At 41.2% G+C, this 20,270-nt stretch overlaps 1 protein-coding gene across 4 annotated transcripts in view; it reads left to right on the top strand.

The window, feature by feature from the left end:
* Nucleotides 1-4,447, top strand: part of hs1bp3 (HCLS1 binding protein 3) — a 48,935-nt gene extending 44,488 nt beyond the window's left edge. For 2 of the 4 annotated variants that reach the window (XM_051134122.1, XM_051134121.1), the window contains exon 7: nucleotides 3,823-4,447. In XM_051134122.1, coding sequence (XP_050990079.1) covers nucleotides 3,823-4,066 — 244 coding nt within the window. In that variant the 3' untranslated portion in view covers nucleotides 4,067-4,447. The other 2 variants (XR_007829589.1, XM_051134123.1) reach the window with 2 other exon arrangements.
* Nucleotides 4,448-20,270: the final 15,823 nt, after the last annotated feature.

Raw genomic sequence — 20,270 nt, 5'->3', positions numbered from 1 at the left:
AACTAACTTTAAAACATACATAGGTAAATACTTTGACTATTTAGTAATCAAAACAGTAAATTATTATTTTTAGACAAAGTGATGTCCAGTGTGCTCTGGGGTCCTTTTTTCGTACCTTGCTTAATACATCTAAGATGATTTGATAGATGCCAGATCTTCTAATTGTGATAACTGTTCTCTGGTTAATTTGGTTCTTCAAATGAATTTGATTATTCGAATTAATATCCAGATTAAAGGTCTACTGAAGTGCCTTAAAATGTGCAGCATTATTCAATGTATTGACGTAATTTCAGTTGAAACAGGAAGACAATGGTGGGACATGTTAATTGGCTTTGCTCCTTTTTAGAGTAGCCAGTAGTGTTTATTGTCAATAGTGTGAGCCCAGAGACAGATCCCCAGTGAGGACCACATCACATAGATGGCCATCGGCACAAGACCACGGAACCTGTTGAGTCCTCTGCATAGTCTGACTTTGCTGCAGCCTGGAATTAAACTGCTGGTTTGTGTTGCCAGAGGAGAACTGCTTTTTTAGTGTAGTGTTTTTTAACTAGGTATAGTGTTTCTCAGATCACAGATTAAATTAAGTTGACAAAACTTAAATGGCTTAAGTAAACAGGACTCAGAATAAGTAAGGAATACATTTGACTGAGCCTGGTTTCTCCCAAGGTTTTTTTCTCCATTTTTCACAGATGGAGTTTTGGTTCCTTGCCGCTGTCGCCTCTGGCTTGCTTAGTTGGGGACACTTGTTCTTTACACGATATTGTATTTTATTTGAACTGAACTGAGCTAGATGATGACATCATTGAATCCATTGAGGAACTGCCTTTACCTGAAAATTGAATGTTTACTGTTGCCCTTTTGCATTATTGATGCACTATTTCCTAATATTTCCCTCACTATTTCCCTATTTCTTGAATTAAGTAAACTTAACAAATTACTTTTTATAGTGCAGAGCAGTTCTGGAGATGTTGTTCATGCATTTTCTATGGCAGACGCTGAAATCACCGCAAGTGTCACGCACACTTGTGTGTAGTAAAGGAAACCGCGCCTGTGTCGCAGCAAAGTCAGATTGTGCAGAGGATTCATCTGGTTCCCGTGGTCTTGTGCCGATGGACATCTAGGTGACGAGGTCTTTGCAAGGGATCCGTCTCTGGGGCTCTAGATGTCATGGTCTCCGCTGACATTTGGGGCTGTAGAGGTCGTCTCTAAGTGTTGATCCACTATCTGGACTTAATACAGACTGGATCCAGGTGACTGCAGTGACCATCTGATCTGAATTCAGACTGGATCTGAGTAGCTGTGGTGACCTCGGAATAAGAATGAACCAGACTAATATTAGTGTAGATGCCATTCTTCTTATTATTTAGCAAGTATACTGGGTGTTATGGGAAGTGTTCCTGGTTCCAGCTGACCTAATTAATGCAGCCTAACAATTCTTTAACGCATTTGAATTTTATAAATCTGTTAGCGTGTTATGTGTCCAGGTTAAATGTAATCAGTTCTACCAGCATCTATCACTATTTGCACGTGTAAAATAGCAAGTGTAAACAGCATCTATTGCTAAGAAATTATGTTATTTTCACTTAGTGTAAATAGCATTTAATTGGATCTAATCTACACCAAGGGGGCGTTTTCCCTCACTCTACCTTAACTCTGTCAAAATTCCCTATAAATACAATTATTAAATCCCTTTGAGCTAAAGGTAATACTTCATTTTGATAGTTAACTTTAGATATTCTGCTCACTATAAGTAACTCTCCAACTACATGTTAACTATCAGTCATTAGTATTAGTACACTCTTTCTGTAACATTTTAATTTGATGGTCCTCGAACAGACATTCTACTGAAGTAACTTTACAAACAGTGGTGTAGTTGGGGACATGCCGACATTCACAGAGAACAACAGTGGTGGATGATTGGATGATCCTCTCCATGGTAAAGAAAAAACGTTTCACAACATCCAGCCAAGTAAAGAACACTCTTCAGGAAGAAGGCGTGTCACTGTCAAAATCTACAATCAAGAGAAGACTTCACAAGAGCAAATACAGAAGGTTCACCACAAGGTGCAAATAAGGCCAGATTAGACTTTGACAAAAACATCTAAAAAAAGCCAGACCACTTCTGGAAAAGCATTCTTTGGGTGGCTGAAATTAAGATCAACCTGTACCAGAATAACAGGAAGAAAAAAGTGTGGAGAAGGCTTGGAGCAGCTCATGATCCAAAGCATACAACAGCATCTGTGAAACATGGTGGAGCAGTGTGACAGCATGAGCATGCATAGCTTCCAGTAGCATGGCGTTACTGGAGTTTATTGATGACGTGACAGAAGATAAAAGCAGCCGGATGAATTCTGAAGTGTACAGGGATATACTCTGCCCAGATTCAGTCAAATACAGCAAGGTTGATTGGTGCGGCGCTTCATAGTACAAATGGACGATGACCCAAAACATACAGCAAAAGCAGCCCAGGAATTTTTGAAGGTAAAAATGTGTTCACTTTTGCATTCGTTACACCAAGGTGTGTTGTATGTTCAACCAAATCCAGCTCCATCCCAAGAAAAGAGATTTTCTGAACAGGGAAGAGTTTGCTCTTTTTTTCTCAGTTGACCTGAAGAACCAACTGGCTGAGGTGACTGAGCACCAAGTCCCTGTGTTCACAGAACTGATCTCATGACTGTGCCAGTATGAGCGAGTCATGAATAAACATGAATGTGGGGAGACAGGGACAGCCCGAAGGGTAGGACTTTCTACTGATGTGCTCGACCCTCGAACGCAAAGTGCAGGAACGGCCTGTGTCAAAGGAAAATCGAGACATGAAAGTATGTGTCCTTTAGGTTGATTGCTGCAAACCAATCTTGGGGCTGACAGGTCTTGAATTGAGGGGGGATGCAGGGCATGGCATTAAAAAATTGCGTTAAAAAAATGACAAAAAGCATCTCCTCTGTAAAACCACTATCCCCCTCCACAAGAAGGAGGAGATACTGGGTTTGTTCTGGCAGTAAAAGGTGCTGTCCATGACCTAGTAAAGTCTTCATGCACCTTTGGGAAGAACAGGACCGGGGTAGGACGGTAATAGCCAGTGCGAGCAGCCCTAAAAAACCAATCATACAACTTGGACACGGCTCTGGACACGGTAGAGGTTTCCACTCGAGCCCGACCCTCTTGGCGGTCCAGGCAAACATAGGCGTCATCACTGGGTCTGACCGCAAGTGGGGTGAGGGGTTGGTTCCTTGGAGGGGAAGCCCTCACTGTAACCCTCAGACCACCCAGGCTACTACCCATAAAATTATAAAAATGCATAAAAACTCTTTAGATTTTAGATTTAGATTTAGATTTTTTAGAATTTAGATTTATCTGTATTTTTCATTTTTCATAATATAATTTCAAAGCAATATGTTTGTAATCGTATAGAACTTTTTTGTGGTCAACAGACCTGGAACTACTTTAGTCATGCAGTAGGCTATTAAAAATTAAGTAATTTTCTGATTTAAAGTACTTATACTGTAAAGAGAGTTAGTCAAAAAAGGTTCACAATTATGATATTTATTTATTTTTTGCCTATATTATGACAGGACAGTTTAGAAGTGACAGGAAGTGAAGTGGGAGAAAGAGAGATGGGGGCAGGATCAGCAAAGGTCCTCGAGTCGAGATTCGAACATGAGACACCCAGAGTGCAACGGCACTGTATGTTGGCATGCTGCCCACAAGGCTATCGGCGCCGACATCATGATATAATTTAATATTTACATTTATGCTTCTATTCAAATATCACTTAAGAACTTGCCACCGTATCCAAGTATGTGATTTCTTCCTTCTTTTTAGGGTAGAACTGGATTTGGATAAACTCCTAACTGTCAGCAAGACGGTCAGATTTGGGCCAGACCCTTCTATGAAACCCAAGCCCAAAGTAAAAGCCAAGCCTGAGATCCAGAAATCTTCCACCTTGACCCAAGCAACTGATCTGCAGCTGAGCAGAGCTGAGGCTATGGACCAGATGGATATTCTCCAGTACATACAGCAAAATGACCTACCAGCCACTGAGGACTTGGACCTTTTTAAACACTGATGTTCTGGAATTTTCCAGCCTAGGCATCAACTCTACTCAAAAGAAATGCTCGATGATTGATTTCAGCCTCACTTACTTTTAAATAATTAGTCAGACTGGTGGAAATTTTTAGACCAGAACATGATTTGGGCAATTTCCAGAACTTGGTCAGGTCATTCAAATGTTCATTTATCATATAAATAATAATCACTTTTAGAATTGTTTTAATCAGTTTTGTATAATTATTTCATAATGTGCTATACTGTGTCGAGTCTACATGACTTTTTGTTTCCTTTGCTTTAGCCCATGTATCATCTTTTCCACCCCCCTAGTGTCGGACAGATGTTTGAGTATCCACCCTTCCACCCTCACCCTTTTAATAAAATTTTAATTCTTCTCACACACTTTTTTCAGGCTAGTGTGTTCATGGAGAGATTGTCAAGGGCCAATGTGAATAAATCTAGATTTAAATTTAAGATAGTCTATATGCATTTTATTTGCATCCAAAATAAGGCAATGTAAAAATGATGGAGTGCTAAACACTCTAATGCAGTGTATGTTTCATTCTCGAACAGAAAGTCCAGATGACGTGTCGGGAAATCCCTAATATGAACAAAGGCATTCAGCTTTCACTGTAGTAAGCTAAATAAAAAGAAACGTTTTGACGGCTGAAATGTTAAGGAAATAAACACATAATTGTGACATTATATGGTATAAGTCATCTCCAGGTAATAAAATAGCATATAAATAATGCAGTGCTAATTGACATAGCATTTATTACAGTAGACTATGGAAACTATAAAATATATCTTCTGCCTTATTCTGTAATAAAAATGGAAAAAGTGTTATATAAACAAATATATAAACATACAAACACATCATTAAATTGTCATTAGGAAAATATAGGAAAAAATATTATAGTATACAAATTACTAACTATTGTCCAGCAGTGTATTTGATTTTTTCAGCCAATTGAAATTATGAGATAATAATAATATTAATAATAATAATAATAATAATAATAATAATAAAGCCTATCAATTAGACCAAAATAAAATGTATTATTATATTGACATTTCTGCCCCCCTCACTTCTGAAATGGTGGCTATGCCCCTGGCTTTGCCTTACTCACTTACCTTACTGAAAGTGTTATTGTCACACCCCTGTGGACTGTTTTGTTGGTTTTGCCCTCTTGTGTCCTTATTTGGTCTTTCCTGTTCCGTTGCTTAAGTCGTCATTGGTTTGTCACTCCCACCTGTCTTTGTCTAATTAGCTGTCTTATATAAGTTTGATTCAGTTCCTTGTTTCTTGTTCCATTCTTAATGTCATATAATGTTAGTTTACGTTGTGTTTGCATGTGTTTTTCCCTGCTGTTCCAGTTTGATCCTGTTCCCGTTTTGGATTATTTTATTAAAGCATGTTTTCATTATTTCCACATTCCTGCGACTCCTTCCCACACACGACCCTGACAGAAGAACGGACCACAACCAAAGATGTTCTGGGCTGAGGAATTCCTCCTTAACATCCAGCAGGCGGACAAGCCTTTGGAGCAGTATGTGGAGGAATTTCTGAGCGTGTTACATCTGGTGAGTTGGAGCGACTCGATGATTAACGCGTTTTCAGATGGGGCTAAAAGACGACCAGTTGTTTTGTTCCGTGACTCCTGACGATTGCCACAGACCCATAGCGGAGTTTATTAACTATGTCCTTGTTCTCAGTAACTCCAACTTCTATGTCGATGTCGATTCTAATCTTCCCCCCCATCCGAAAACACGCGGACACTCCAGCTCACCACCAGCCAGCGTCCTCCACCTGCTGCTCCAAGAGGCTTACTCCCTCCATTCTTCCCTCGCTCTCCCTAGTCCTCCAGAGCTTCTCCCTCATCCTCAGCTCAGAACCCGCGGCCTGCTCATGGACTCCGGCCGCATTATGGACCTGACGATCCCTATGGGTGGTGATTTCTCTGGGCTCTCTCCTTTTTCTCTGCTGGTCCCGTCCAGTCCTCCAAAGCACCCTCCAGAGCCTGTGCCGCCCAAGGGCCCTCCAGAGCCCGCGCCTCCCGAGCCCCCTCCTGTGCCAGTGCCCTCCTGAGCCAGCGCCTCCAGAGCGCCCTCCTGAGCCAGCACCTCCTAAGCCCGGTCCTCCTGTACTCTCCCGGGCTGACAATACCCTATTTTCCCCCAAGAAAATTTTGGAGGGGGGGGGGGGGCTACGCTTATTAACTGTGTGCTCCGCCATGGCCGCTCGGACTGTGCTCGGCCATGGCTCCCCGAGCTCCCCGATCCGCCATGGCATCCCAGACTGTATGCTCCGCCGTGGCTCCCCCGAGCTCCCTGACCTGCCATGGCATCCTGGACTGTATGACCCGCCGTGGCTCCCTGAGCTCCCTGACCCGCCATGGCTCCCTTATTTGGTCTTTCCTGTTCCGTTGCTTAAGTCGTCATTGGTTTATCACTCCCAGCTGTCTTTGTCTAATTAGCTGTCTTGTATAAGTTCAGCTCCTTGTTTCTTGTTCCATTCTTAATGTCATATAATGTTAGTTTACATCATGTTTGCATGTGTTTTTCCCTGCTGTTCCAGTTTGTTCCTGTTCCCGTTTTGGATTATTTTATTAAAGCACGTTTTCATTATTTCCTCATTCCTGCGACTCCTTCCCACACACGACCCTGACAGTTATTTGTAAGTAAAGTTTGTAAAAAATATTTTCATGACAGCCAGGTTGCTGTGGTTTGACTGGGATCACACTTATTTATTGATCCTATAAGAGGTAAGTGTTATCTGACTAGACTCATTTTTACTCCTCCCTTTGCTCTCATCTACATTTAAGGCAAATGGTTTAAAATCTCAAATGGACCAATTGCTTCAAATTGTAAAACAATTGCTTCAGCTGAATGCTTGCATGAGATGGTCCAAACTAGTAAAGCCCCCTCCAATGCTATCAACTTTTGAGCTACTCTTTACAGAACTGAAATTCTCACCACTCTCGGAATGGAACAGAGACTGCACAGAGACGTATCAAAAATGCAACAGATTTTCCCAAAATGATGCTAAGAGGACTTAGCATCATCATTCAAAGCCAAACACTGTTCAGTCGGTCCTGGAGAGCCGCAGCCCTGCATAGTTTTGCTTCAACCCTAATCAAACGCACCTGAACAAGCTAACCAAGGTCTGAATGGTTACTAGAAAGCTATAGGCAGGTGAGTTTTAATTAGGGTTGGAGCTGAACTCTGCAGGGCTGCGGCTCTCCAGGACCGGAGTTCGCCATCCCTGGTTTATAGGTCTATATGTGTTTAGTACGTGTGTAAATTGTAATTATTTTCCAAAATATTGATACCATTAGGGATATGTGCAACAGTTGAATAAAAAAAAATTCAATTCCCTCTCTTTTTTCCTTTTCCTTTTTCTTTTTCATTGAGAGTCTTATTTTCTAAGTTAAGCATGTCTCAGATTTTGTCTTTGCCTGCCTCAAACTTTAACATAAAGACTTTGCATACATCCTTCAGCCAGCACCCATGGTGGTTGGCCAACAATCCCCAACACAAGGAATGCAAATAATACCTTCAGATTCTAGCTGAACTTGTCCACTTAATATAAAGTTTCATAGCCTCTTTGAAAATCGAATTCAAGGGTTACATTAAAAGATTTATGGTTTGTTCAGGTGTAAGAAATTGCATTTTTTTATTTATATTCATATTGCTAGAAACGTGGGACTCCATATTTTCACTCTCATAAAAGTCTTTCCTCACTTTCTTTCTTTCTTTCTGCAACTTGTGTAAATGTGTGTTTATGTGTTAGATTAGGCATATAAGTGGCCCGCATGAGAATAGTAAACAGTCTGTTTTTTTTTTTTTCTTCAGTTAAAGTCAGTTCATCGTTGATTCAGTGATATCATGGTCCAGCTCAGTTCCATTTTCCTTCGGTAGTGTCACTGCAATCAAGTCAACAATATTGCCAAATATTAAGTGTCCCCAACTAAGCAAGCCAAAAGGCGACAGTGGCAAGAAACCCAAACTTCCCCAGTGACAGAATGGGGAGAAAAAAAATACTTTGGGAGAAACCAGGCTCAGTCTGGGGGCCAGTTCTCATCTGCAACATAAATCAGACTGTGGACTGGCATCACTCAGAACATCCATCCAGTTATTAAAGACATTCATGTCACAGCAACTGAAACAGCAATTACTGTTGTTGAGAATTTATTATTTTCTGCTTTCTGGACAGAAAAAAAAAAAAAAAAACATGTAATAAGTCACGTTATAATTGTATTCTACTTATAAATGATGAACACAGATTTATCAGTTAATCCCACTAAAATCCCAGCATTGAAAAAATAATGAAATGTCAAGTCAAGTCACCTTTATTTATATACCACCTTTAACAATACAGAATTGTGACAAAGTGGCTGTACAGTATTGAATAGGAAATAGTGCATCAATAATGCAAAAGGGCAACAGTCAATTTTCAGGTGAAGGCAGTTAATCAATGGATTCAATGATGTCATCATCTAGCTCAATTCAGTTCAAATAAAATACAATATTGTGTGAAGAAAAAGTGTCGCCAACTAAGCAAGCCAGAGGCGACAGCGGCAAGGAACCAAAACTCCATTGGTGACAAATGGAGAAAAAAAACTTTGGGAGAAACCAGGCTCAGTCGGGGGGCCAGTTCTCCTCTGGCCAGACGCAGAGGACTCATCTGGTTCCCGTGGTCTTGTGCCGACGGCCGTCTAGGTGACAGGGTCTTCACTGGGGCTCATCTAGTCTATGTGGTCTCGGCTGACATTCAGGGCTGTAGAGGTCATCTCTAGGTGCTGATCCACCGTCTGGGCTGGGTACGGACCGGATCCGGGGGACTGCAGTGACCATCTGATCTGGATATGGACTGGATCTGGTGGTTAGGGTGACATCAGGAGATCTATTAATGTAAGTATGTGGCTAAAAATCTTAAACTTGAAGAGAACACCTAAAACACTGTATGTGTGCTCATGTCATTTCGCCAACAAAAAGCCAACGGAGGAAAACCTGCATCCTACTATGTGGTTGAGCTACAAACACCACCAGAAAAGAAACGTTGAGTCCTCTAAAGAATTGATAGCAGTGCCAGGAGGACATCGGGTATGATTTCAGGTGTAATGAGGACACAGCATTGTAGCGTTTGTCCGGTAACTTTAATGACAACCAGTTAGTTTTACCGTGTTCTGTACAGTTTAAAACGTAAGGCATGTGCAAGTGCAGGGCAGCATTAAACTAAAATAGTTTATGTATAATTATCTGTGTGTAGAAAAAAATATTCCTGGTGCAGTTTAAAAAAAAAAAAAGATCCTCAGATCTTTCACATATTCTGGGTCATTATGTTTTTTTTATTTTTATTATTTGTTTTTTTGCTGAAATAAATACATGAATGAAGCAGAAAGCCAAAATATTAAATGTGATGAATGTATAATTAATGAGTAATTTACAATTTTCACCTGAGATTTAAAGCAAAATTACAATGACTTTGGAGATAGCAGGTGTTTTGATAGTTAGAAACAAGAAACATTTCCAGTTTCAGTATTAGTTGTTCTTCACACATTCGTCTTTAAACACAATAAGTATCATCTGTAAAATATATGTCATCAAAACTAAATTGTGTTAGCAGCACAATCCAATAATGATGAGAAAATAATGTCTCTAATGCCCTAATAATTTTGAACAATATTGTTACCCTCAGATGTGCTTGACGAGATGGATGGGGATGAGGAGCTGTGGCTCTTCATCAAAGCCATCCTGTGATGCCCAAACACAGTGGTCAGATCCAATGATGGAGGACCACACCTATTCAGGAGGGCCAACCATCACCACTACTGTAACACCCCTTGAACTGTTTGTGTTGGTTTTGCCCTTGTCACACCCCCGTTGGACTGTTATGTTGGTTTCTCCCTTGTGGACTTTTATGGTTTTCCTGTTCCGTTTCTTGTTAAGTTCTCATTGGTTAATTATCTACACCTGTCCATGTATCGTTTGCACCCCTTTATAAGTTGGATTCAGTTCAGTGTTTGTTGTTGGACCTTGATGTAGTTTGGTGTGTGTCTCCCTGCTGTTCCTGTTTACCCTTGTTTCTTGGATTATATTAAAGTTAATTATATCTCGTCTTCGTGTGTCTCAGTCTGACACAACCGTGACAACTACAAGAGTTATCTTGCCCTGTTGCAGATATTATTTGGAAGAGCAATGCAGACTCCCTTTTGTATACAGGGATTCCCCTCCTTGAGTTTCACACCCTTGTATCCTGTACAACCATTTGCCCCTACTTTATCATCCATGCCTGTTGTTGACCAAATCCTAATGACCTTAATGAAACTAAGACAAAACATGGAGCTGGTGATGCTGGTTCACCAGCATGGTCTTGCAGAGTTGAGTGTCAGTATAGGCCAGCTGTCTGGATGCAAGTAGTGTTTTGGGGACAAACATAGTTTTTGATCACATATTTCTCTGTTTAACACATTGATGATGCAACAGAAAAATAATATAAGGTTAAAACATGATTCAATTAATTATATGATAACTTTTTAATTTCTTTTGCTTCCTCTGCTGAAAGTAGAACTGAAACTTTTAATTGCTTTAGTTATGATTACATCATCAGTGTCACTGTAAACTGGTAAAACGTTTCAAAGCATCAAAGGAACTGTCTCCTGTTTCATAAGATCTGTACACAAATCAGTTAAAATCAGTTAAAAGGAGCTTGAGTACATTGCATTACAAATTCATTTAGAGATATGAAAATCAATGGCTAACAGAAGCTTAATAATACATGGTTTGCTCAATAACAGGAGTTATAAGAAGAGTGTCACAGCCCAGTCACCAGCTCTGTCATTAAACCACGCTAAGGACTCCATTTTCCAGCATTCCCAGTCGGCACACCTGTCACCATTCTCCTAATTTCCCACCATATAAAAACAGTCACCTTTCACTCCCTTATTGTCTGGTCTTGTTGTTGGTATCTCCCACATGTTGTGGAATACACTTCCTTACTCTTTACCATCTCTACTTACCTGCATCACTGTGTCCTGTGTCCTGCATCCACCTTCTAGAGAATGCTTTGTTTGTCTGCTCTCTGAGCTTTTGAAACTGGAAAGGGAATATCAAACAAGTTATTCTGAGATAAGTCCTATGAACTTTCTTAAGACTTTGTTCACCTGAGTTTGTACCTGAGGTCTACTAAGCCTACTTTAGTTTGAGTATCCTGTCAATGAAGACAGGATTATTTTCCTAGTTCCTTCACTAAGTTATGATGTTATGTTGAATTCTGAACTGATTTCTGTTTCTGATCTCTGAATCAATAAACCTGTTGAACCCAGCCTGAGGTTTTCCATGCCCCTTGGCAGTGAGGGCACACTTAAATTGGGGTGCTGCTGTATTTTGGCCTTAGCGAAATGTGTCTCGTTAGCAGACATATGTAAAGCTGTGGGCTGGACTACACCCAATACCTTCGCCAGATTTTAGAACTTGCGCATGGAACTAGTTTCATCTAGAGTACCAACAGATTCATCTAGATAACTGATAGGATGTATTCCCCTCCATGAAGTGATAATGTGTGCTGTACAGGTACAGTTTTTAGTTTTCAAAATTCACTTGCCAATACCCTTGGTCTTTTCTGTACGTCAAAGGTTATTTTGGGCTACCAAGAGCAACCCCTAGTGTTGGAATTTAGCACAACATCTCTGTTACCTCCACCAAGGTAATGTACTAAATGTATTATAAAAAAAATGTATGCCATGATTAATGGGTGACCACAGAAAGAGTTATGTTCCATAAAGTTTATAACCATAACCTAAAGATTTCTTCTGCACCTTTGATTAATTTAAACATTTCTGACTGGCTATTGCATTCATGTCACCATGCAATGTCTTCTGTAAAAGTCAAGAGTATTACTTGTCAAAGTGCAGTGAAATCTCTAAGCGCTTGCTGTAAATGTGGATGTATAAATCATAATTGTGAAGAATACATGCTAAAGAAAACCTGTAGAGAATTTGGCAACGTACTTTGCGTTGCAAAGGAGAATCCCAACATTGTGCTACTTACAGCATCACAAACTCACAAGGTTTGACTCCCAGCCCAACAATATGTGTTTACCTGAAAGACATTCCAGTGGTAATGTGGAAAGGCAAGTGGTCTATACCGACTTATGCTATCCTGCAAACTTACCCTATTAACAAGCTCCACACTGTAAAAACTAATCTATAGAATTTACCCAATAAATGTGAGGTAACAATTTGCATCGACTTTGGTGGGGTAGATTTAATCCCATATATTGAGTATAAACTATCTGAAGTAAAAAGCTATTAAATACTTGCATAAATTGGGTAACAATACCTCACATTTATGTATATATTCAACAGCTACTTACTCACTAAATTTAGGTAAAAATTATCCCTTCAAATCAAAGTTAATTAATATCAGTTAATAACAATTACTTATTCAGAGAAGGTAAAATGTACCCCCCCACAATAAAGACATTCAGATGGTTCATCAGATCAATGTTTTTAATCCAAAAAATCCTATGAAACACTCAAAATATAGTGCAGCACAACAGCTTTACACAACATTTCAAGTAATGAACCTGTTTTATAACTCACTGATCTATCAAATGTTGTTTCAATAATGTTGGATAATAAAACATATCCCTGTTTTAGGACATCCAGATCAGAGTGGAAAAGATAAGTGAGGGGAGAAGGGAGCAGAGAACAGAAAATGAAAGGAGAAGTGAGGAGATCAGAGCAGTGCTGGATGTCCAATCACATTAAGATTTTCTTGTATCTAAACTCTTAGACTAAACTCTTTGTGTCTCTTCAGATTTACACAACAGTGACTGACCAAATCTGTGGTCCAGGTACATTCATATAACAAATAACCGAACAGCCTTGTTTACATGCAGCAATGATGCACCAAATTATCAAAAAACACAGAATAAAGTGCTAAATAAAGTACATCAGCTTCACACAACAATGAACGAATTGTCTTGTTTTATAACTCACTAAGATAACAGTTTCAAATGTTGTTTCTGGATAATTGGATAATACTGCAAACAACACATGCCACTTATTCTATTTTAAAAATCAAAAGCACACACACAAACTCCACATGGTTGTTTCTGTGCATGTACAGTATCAAATATCTGGATAAAGAAAACAGAACACCAACATTCTTTAGTTTTTGAGCTTGATCTCACTCTCAAAGATAGGATGAGAATAAAAAAAAACAAACAAATGGGGAGGAAAAGAGGGTAGAAGCAGAGATCAAAATTCTTCAGGCCACTTTCTACTGGTATTCCTTTTCTGTCAATCTGGGGGAAATCACAGAGCAATGGAGTGGGCTGAGAAAGAGTGGATGGATCTGTGTCTGTGTGTGGAGCAAATAAGAGAAAAGAAGAAAAATATAAAACTACACTCCATTACAACTCCATTAAAAGTATGTCCAGACAAAAGATCCTCTTCGAACAAGAGGGGAAATGTGTGTCTAATGCATGAGCTTATTTTTGAGGCTGTGGACCTTTTTCAGTAGTTTTGCCCCGGCAATTTCCAAAAAAAGTTTTTGAAAAGCTTCAAACGTGTTCTTCAGCTCCTTTGGATATTCGATGTTGATTGCATAAATGAGTCCCATCAGCATTATGCATGCCTTTGTTCGGCTTCCACATCCTTCCATCACTTGGTTTCCCTCGATCACAATAGACAAATCTGATGAATCCTCCTCAGCCATGACATTGTGCTTCACAATCACCTTCATCGTTTTGTCTGTGTAGTCCACACATTCCTATATGTTAAAAAGAAACAAACAAAAAGCATACACATTTTTATTTTATTTAAGATGCTGTTTCAATATATTTTAGTTTATCTAAAAGGAGAGCAGAGGGGGAGTGGAAGGCAAAAGGAGAAGGTGGATACGAGAGGAGAGGAGAACACTAAAGAACATTAGTCATTAGAACATTAAAGAACATTAGTCTTGAAATCTTCCAACAAATGTGGGTTGTGTTTTCTACTCTTGTGGCTGTGGAATGTTGTATATTTGTTGGTCTTATAATGACAACCCTCAAAAACACATGGCACAGTTTCAAACTTTTTTAGATGGCCACCAAGATGTTCAAAAAAATGCCTCTCATTGTCAAAAGAGCATGAATTACAGACAATGCATGTAAACGAAATGATGTTTCCTGGCTGGGTTGACTGAGAATGATGCCTTGACAAATGTGTCCTTAATGCACCCCATGTCTTGACTGTGCAAGTGTAGCTGGGCTAATAATTATAAAATGTTGTATTTGAAGTGAACTTCATCAAAACTTATTTCTTTTGAGTTTTATATTCATTGTTTTCTGAGTTATAAGGTACAATGGACATAATTTACTCTACACGGAACCATATATGCAGAATTTTGTGTAATGAAGAGCACGTATTAGTGACGCACATGATACCTTGTGCGGCGCGCTGACAGCGCCATCTTTAGAATCAAATTTGCCGCTGACGGGGTCAGATGTATTCTCTCTCGCTCCGCTAACGAGAGCCTGGTAAGAATGTTTAAAGTGCACTAAATGAGTTTGGTGTGTTATTTTACGAGATACAGAATGTCTAATAGTAATGTAAGGCTGTGATGTCATGAAAATGAATGTAAATGATCGCATTTTGGATGCTTTACTGTGACTGGTATAGCTTACAACTTTTTTTCCGTTCTGTCTGAGCAGAGTGAAGGGGAGAGACGTGTGTCCAAAGAATTAATTTGTGCTCTGTGTTTCTGCAGGTATGCTGTATCTTTACTGTATGTTGAGAAATGTTCAAAATGTGTTTAAAATCAACTTTATATGAGTTTGATATAAAAAAATGAGGTCTGTCTGCAAAAGTGACATCACATTGTATATTTTGACACATTTTATTTGCACTTTTCTTTGATACATTTGTTTTTATATTTGATACATTGTCATTGGAATGGTTGGTTATTTTTGTAAAAAAAAAAAAATTATCTTATTGCTCACTGTATGAGTAAGCAGTGACAAATTTATATTATTATAGGACACCTAAACACAATATAAAACCTGATATGCCATATAACAATGATTTGTATTTTCCTGGCTACTTTATTCTGTCATTTATTTTTGTATTTTATTTTGTTGTCTTATGTTTTGTAATTATTACTATGAGTACAGCGCCATCTTGAGAATCAAATTTGCCGCTGACGGGGTCAGATGTATTCTCTCTCGCTCCGCTAACGAGAGCCTGAGTGAAGGGGAGAGACGTGTGTCCAAAGAATTAATTTGTGCTCTGTGTTTCTGCAGAATAAAGAAAACCTGAGACCTCCATCGTCAACATCGTCTTTATTGAATAAAACCACAACCAGAGTAAAACTGCTACATAAAAATGGTGCCGTGACCTACTGGATCAACTGGATCAGCCGCAGCCGACCGCCGGAGTTGTACGTGTTCGTGATGTCTGAGTGCTGAACGTGGAGGTTGAGGAATCGCTTTCACCATTGTTCCAGTAGCTGTAACTGGAGAAGAGACTGTGAAGCGACAAGAGACTTCTCTGCAGACTGATAAACTGATTGTTGAACGTGGAGGCTGAGGAATCGTCTCACCGTTGTTCCAGTACCCATAACGGGAAAAGAGACATTTCTGCAGACTGATACTATCAAAATTTTGGTTTCTCCTCATCATACTCTTCTGACGCTCTTTGAGGTTAGTCCATTTTTGTGTTTATTCTGTTATTTTTGTAAGTCTGTACTATGGCTGGAGTAAGAAAAGATTCAGATATGATGACACCGTACCTTGGGAGGGGTAGAGGGTTGTTGGGGGTGGAAGAGCCTGTTATAGGTAAACCTAGAGTGTTAATTTATAGTCCCCTATCACCTGAAACACCAGCAAACCAACCTGTTGGGCCATCTGCCTCTACTCCTAGTAATGTTCATGATAACGTTGCAGAGCAGTTGCGTGATCTTATTGGTGAATTAGGCAGTCAGATAGGGGATTCCATTGTCTCCAGGCTGCTAGCTAGTCAAAACCCAGTCACCCCCTCAACTTCAGTCCCATCCAATGCTGTTGCACCTGAACCTTCCAACGCAAGCCGTAGTCTTACCAATGTCAGCCTGATCGTCAAGCCAGATGTCAGAGAACCTCCAATGTTCAGAGGAGATGGAACAGACAAACACACAGTTCAGGAATGGATCGAGTTGATGGAATTGTATCTCCATAAAGCGGATTGCTCTCATACGGATCAAGTAGATGAGATACTGAGCCACCTGCTAGGCAGGGCCAAGAGTATTGTTAAGGTCAGACTTAAGAGTAGCCCTAATGAAGCCGTCTCCTCTGGGACCATCTATGACGTGTTGAGGCGTTACTTCAGTGAAAGTCCTGGATCATGTCAACCTCTGGCTGACTTTTATGCGACACACCCCAAAGTAAATGAGTGTCCTGTCGACTACTGGGTTAGGTTAAATGCAGCTGCTGAGTTAGCAGATAGTCATTTGCAGTCACAAGGTGCAAAGATGAAAAACATGAGTTCTGAGATTGCGATGATGTTCATCAGGAACTGTCCAGAACCTGGCCTCTCTAGTGTGTTTAGGTGTAAACCTATTAGTAAATGGACAGTTTCAGAAATCCAGGAGGCCATTGATGAACACCAGAGGGATGTCCAGTCTAAGAAACTGCCTGTCTCACATGAAGTTAACACGGTCCAAGTCACTGCAGCTAAAGTGTCAACTTACCCCCACGCTGCCCCCAAGGGAGAGAGTTTGAATGCAGCTGCACCTGTTTATGTCCCCAAAAGTCCGTTGAAGGCTGCTGAACCTGCAGCTTCAGAAGCTGGCACCCTGGAACGTGTCTTGAGTATGCTGGAAAGGGTATTGGAGCGTACAAGTCAAACTGCTCCTGTTCAGCAGCCAAGAGCAACGCAATGGCGCAGCATCCCTCCATGTAGAGTCTGTGGTGAAAGAAATCATTCCACCCGCTCGCATTGTATGCGAGAAAGGAGATGCTTGTCGTGCCTGGAGATTGGACATCAACAAAAGCAATGTCACAAGGTCGTCAACCCTGCTGCACCATCTACTGATCAGTATGCTCAGGGAAACTAATGCACTCACATTTGGGAGGGGACTATGTGAGTGTACAACATCAAACCCTCACTATGGATGATAATCATTTATCTGTCTACGAAGAGTGTTGCAAGTCTGTCTCCAGTGATAGTGTTGTCTTGTTTCAGAACATCACCAAGTTGGAGAAGTCAGATAGCCTGTTCTACACGTCAGTGTTATTAAACGATAAAGTCACAGTCCAAGCTCTTCTAGATAGTGGATCTATGGCATGCACAATTAATGAAGAAACAGAGCGTGAATTGTTGAGTGAAGGGATGCCTGCACAATTTGACCAGACACATACAAACATTCTTCTCATTGGTTGTGGTGGTGTCAAAATCAAACCACGTGGAATGCACCAGTTGAAGATGGATGTGTATGGAAAGTCGGTGAGCGTTCCTACATTAGTCGTGCCGGAACAGAAAGATCAGTTAATTCTGGGGACTTATTAAGGTCTTACTCACCCAGATGAAGCAAGACTCTGGCTATTGGAATGTCATGAACCGTCCTGAGACAACTGGAGAACCTGAAATCGAGCAATTCCTGAATATGCTGTCGGGCATTAACAGGTGGAAGGGTGACAAAATTCCTGATATTGTGGGCACTGCGAAACTGACCCAGGCTGTCACTCTGTTGCCTAAGCAAGAACACCTGGTGTGGGGCAAGCTTCCATTGAACACTCCTGTTTCTGTTGGTAGTACTATTGTGATTGAGCCACCCAAGGCACAGACCCATAAGAAAAACATCATGGTGGGAAGAGTTATAGCCTCCATGTCTGGTGATGGATGGGTCCCAGTTAGGATCATAAATCCTCTTGATAAGCCCATAACACTGAAAAGGAACTCCAAAATAGCCGATGTCTTTCCTGTTGTAGCGGTGGAGGACCTTGGAGCACAATCTGATCACAACGTTAATGAGATGGTGAGTGTGCAGAGCCAGAGCACTGTTGGAGGCGTCGTCAGTGACAAGGAAAGTTGCCCTGTCTTCAAACTTCATGAAAGCTTGAGGGAGCTTAATCTTGGTGATCTAGATGTTGACTCATGTGAAGTGTCCTTTTATTGGAAGAGTCAGCTGGTGCAGCTCATTAAGAGGCATGAGGATGTATTTTCAAAGCATAAGTTGGATTGTGGGAAGGCCAAGGGGTTTGTCCATCATATTCATTTATCAGATGATCGACCTTTCAGGCTTCCATACCGCCGTGTTCCTCCAGCACAGTATCAAAAGCTGAGGAGTGTGCTCTCAGAGATGGAGGAACAGGAGATTATACGTAAGTCTTATAGCGAGTGGGCTTCACCACTTGTGCTAGTATGGAAGAAGACTGGGGATCTTAGGGTGTGTGTGGACTATCGTTGGCTGAACACTCGGACTGTTAAAGATGCCCACCCCCTGCCTCATCAGGCAGACTGCTTAGCAGCTTTGGGAGGCAATGCTGTCTTCAGTGCAATGGACTTGACCTCCGGGTTTTATAACATCGTTGTGTCTGAGGAAGACAGGAAGTTCACTGCCTTTACGACTCCCATGGGCCTGTATGAATTCAATCGTCTGCCACAAGGGCTCTGTAATAGTCCAGCCAGCTTTATGCGACTCATGACTAACATCTTCGGGGATCAGAATTTCCTCACGCTGCTCTGTTATCTCGACGACCTTCTGGTGTATGCTTCCAATGAAGAGGAAGCCATTAAGCGGCTTGAGCTTGTGTTTACTAGGCTAAGGGCACATGGACTGAAGTTGGCCCCTAAGAAATGTCACTTTCTCAGGAGGAGTGTGAAATTCCTGGGTCACATTATTGACAAGACTGGAGTGGCGACAGATCCTGATAAGGTCAGTGCCATATCAGCTGTGTCCGAAGCAGACCTTATGATGCCTGATGGAGTGACACCATCGCAGAAAAAAATCAAGTCATTTCTGGGGATGGTGATGTATTATCAGAAGTTTATCCCGAACTGTTCCAGTGTTGCAAAGCCTTTGTTCAACCTAACAGCTGCACCAAAAGGGAAGAAAGTCTCTCTGAGAGGTAATGTAAATTTTAAGAAGCTGAACGCTGGTGATTGGAAGCTGGAGCATAGTGAAGCATTCCAGAAGTTAAAGTCGGCCCTGATAGAGTCTGTTGTGCTGGCTCATCCTGATTTCAGCCGACCATTCATCTTATCTACGGATGCGTCCTTGGATGGTTTGGGGGCCGTACTGTCACAAGTACCAGAAGGTGAGACTAAGGCACGCCCCATCGCCTTTGCCAGCAAAGCCCTCACACGTGCACAAACCAAGTACCCTGCCCATCGTCTAGAATTTCTGGCTCTGAAGTGGTCCGTCTGTGACAAGTTCAGTCACTGGCTGAAAGGACACAACTTCACTGTCTGGACGGACAACAATCCTTTAACATACATCTTGACAAAGCCAAAACTAGATGCATGCGAGCAGAGGTGGGTGTCTAAGCTGGCCCCCTATAGATTTAACATTCAGTACATACCCGGCAGCAGAAATGTAGTCGCTGACGCTTTAAGCAGACAACCTTTCATCCATCAGAGTGTTGGTCAAAGACTGATATCTGAGCCATATGGTGTTCTGTTGAGAGAGTCAGAAAAAGTTCAAGAAGACACCATTCAGGATGCCTTTAGGTTAAGTGCAAACGTCTGTAATGTTGCGCATGTCCCCTGTGAGGCACCAGAGCACTCTTCGCTTACTTGTGCTGAAGTGTCAGCCATCCTTGATGTTCACACACAGTGGGAGGTAGGCACGGCTGATAGAGCCATCCAGTGGCTCACCCAGGATATTCATCAGTTGTTGTCTCCAGGTCCCAGTCCACTGCCAGTGTTCTCACTGAGTGAGTTGCAACAGAGGCAGCAAGATGACAAGGTACTGTCGAGAGTTCTATTCTATGTGAGTAGAGGGAAGAGGCCATCCAGGCGGGAAAGAGCCGGAGAGACATTTGAGGTGCTCAAAACCCTGAAACAGTGGGAGAAGCTCAAGATGCTTGATGGAGTGTTGTACAGGGTGTCTAAAGATGTCCTGATGGGAAAGAAGAGATGGCAGTACGTTGTGCCAGCTTTTCTTGTGACCCAGGTTCTTCAGGGGATTCACAACGAAGCTGGGCATCAAGGTCAGGGTAGGACCCTATCCCTTGCGCGACAGAGGTTCTTCTGGAT

Source organism: Labeo rohita, chromosome 17 (assembly GCF_022985175.1).
Source record: "Labeo rohita strain BAU-BD-2019 chromosome 17, IGBB_LRoh.1.0, whole genome shotgun sequence".
Lineage (NCBI taxonomy): Eukaryota > Metazoa > Chordata > Actinopteri > Cypriniformes > Cyprinidae > Labeo > Labeo rohita.
Note: the sequence above shows the minus strand (reverse complement) of the source record. Positions and strands in the feature narration are given on the sequence as shown.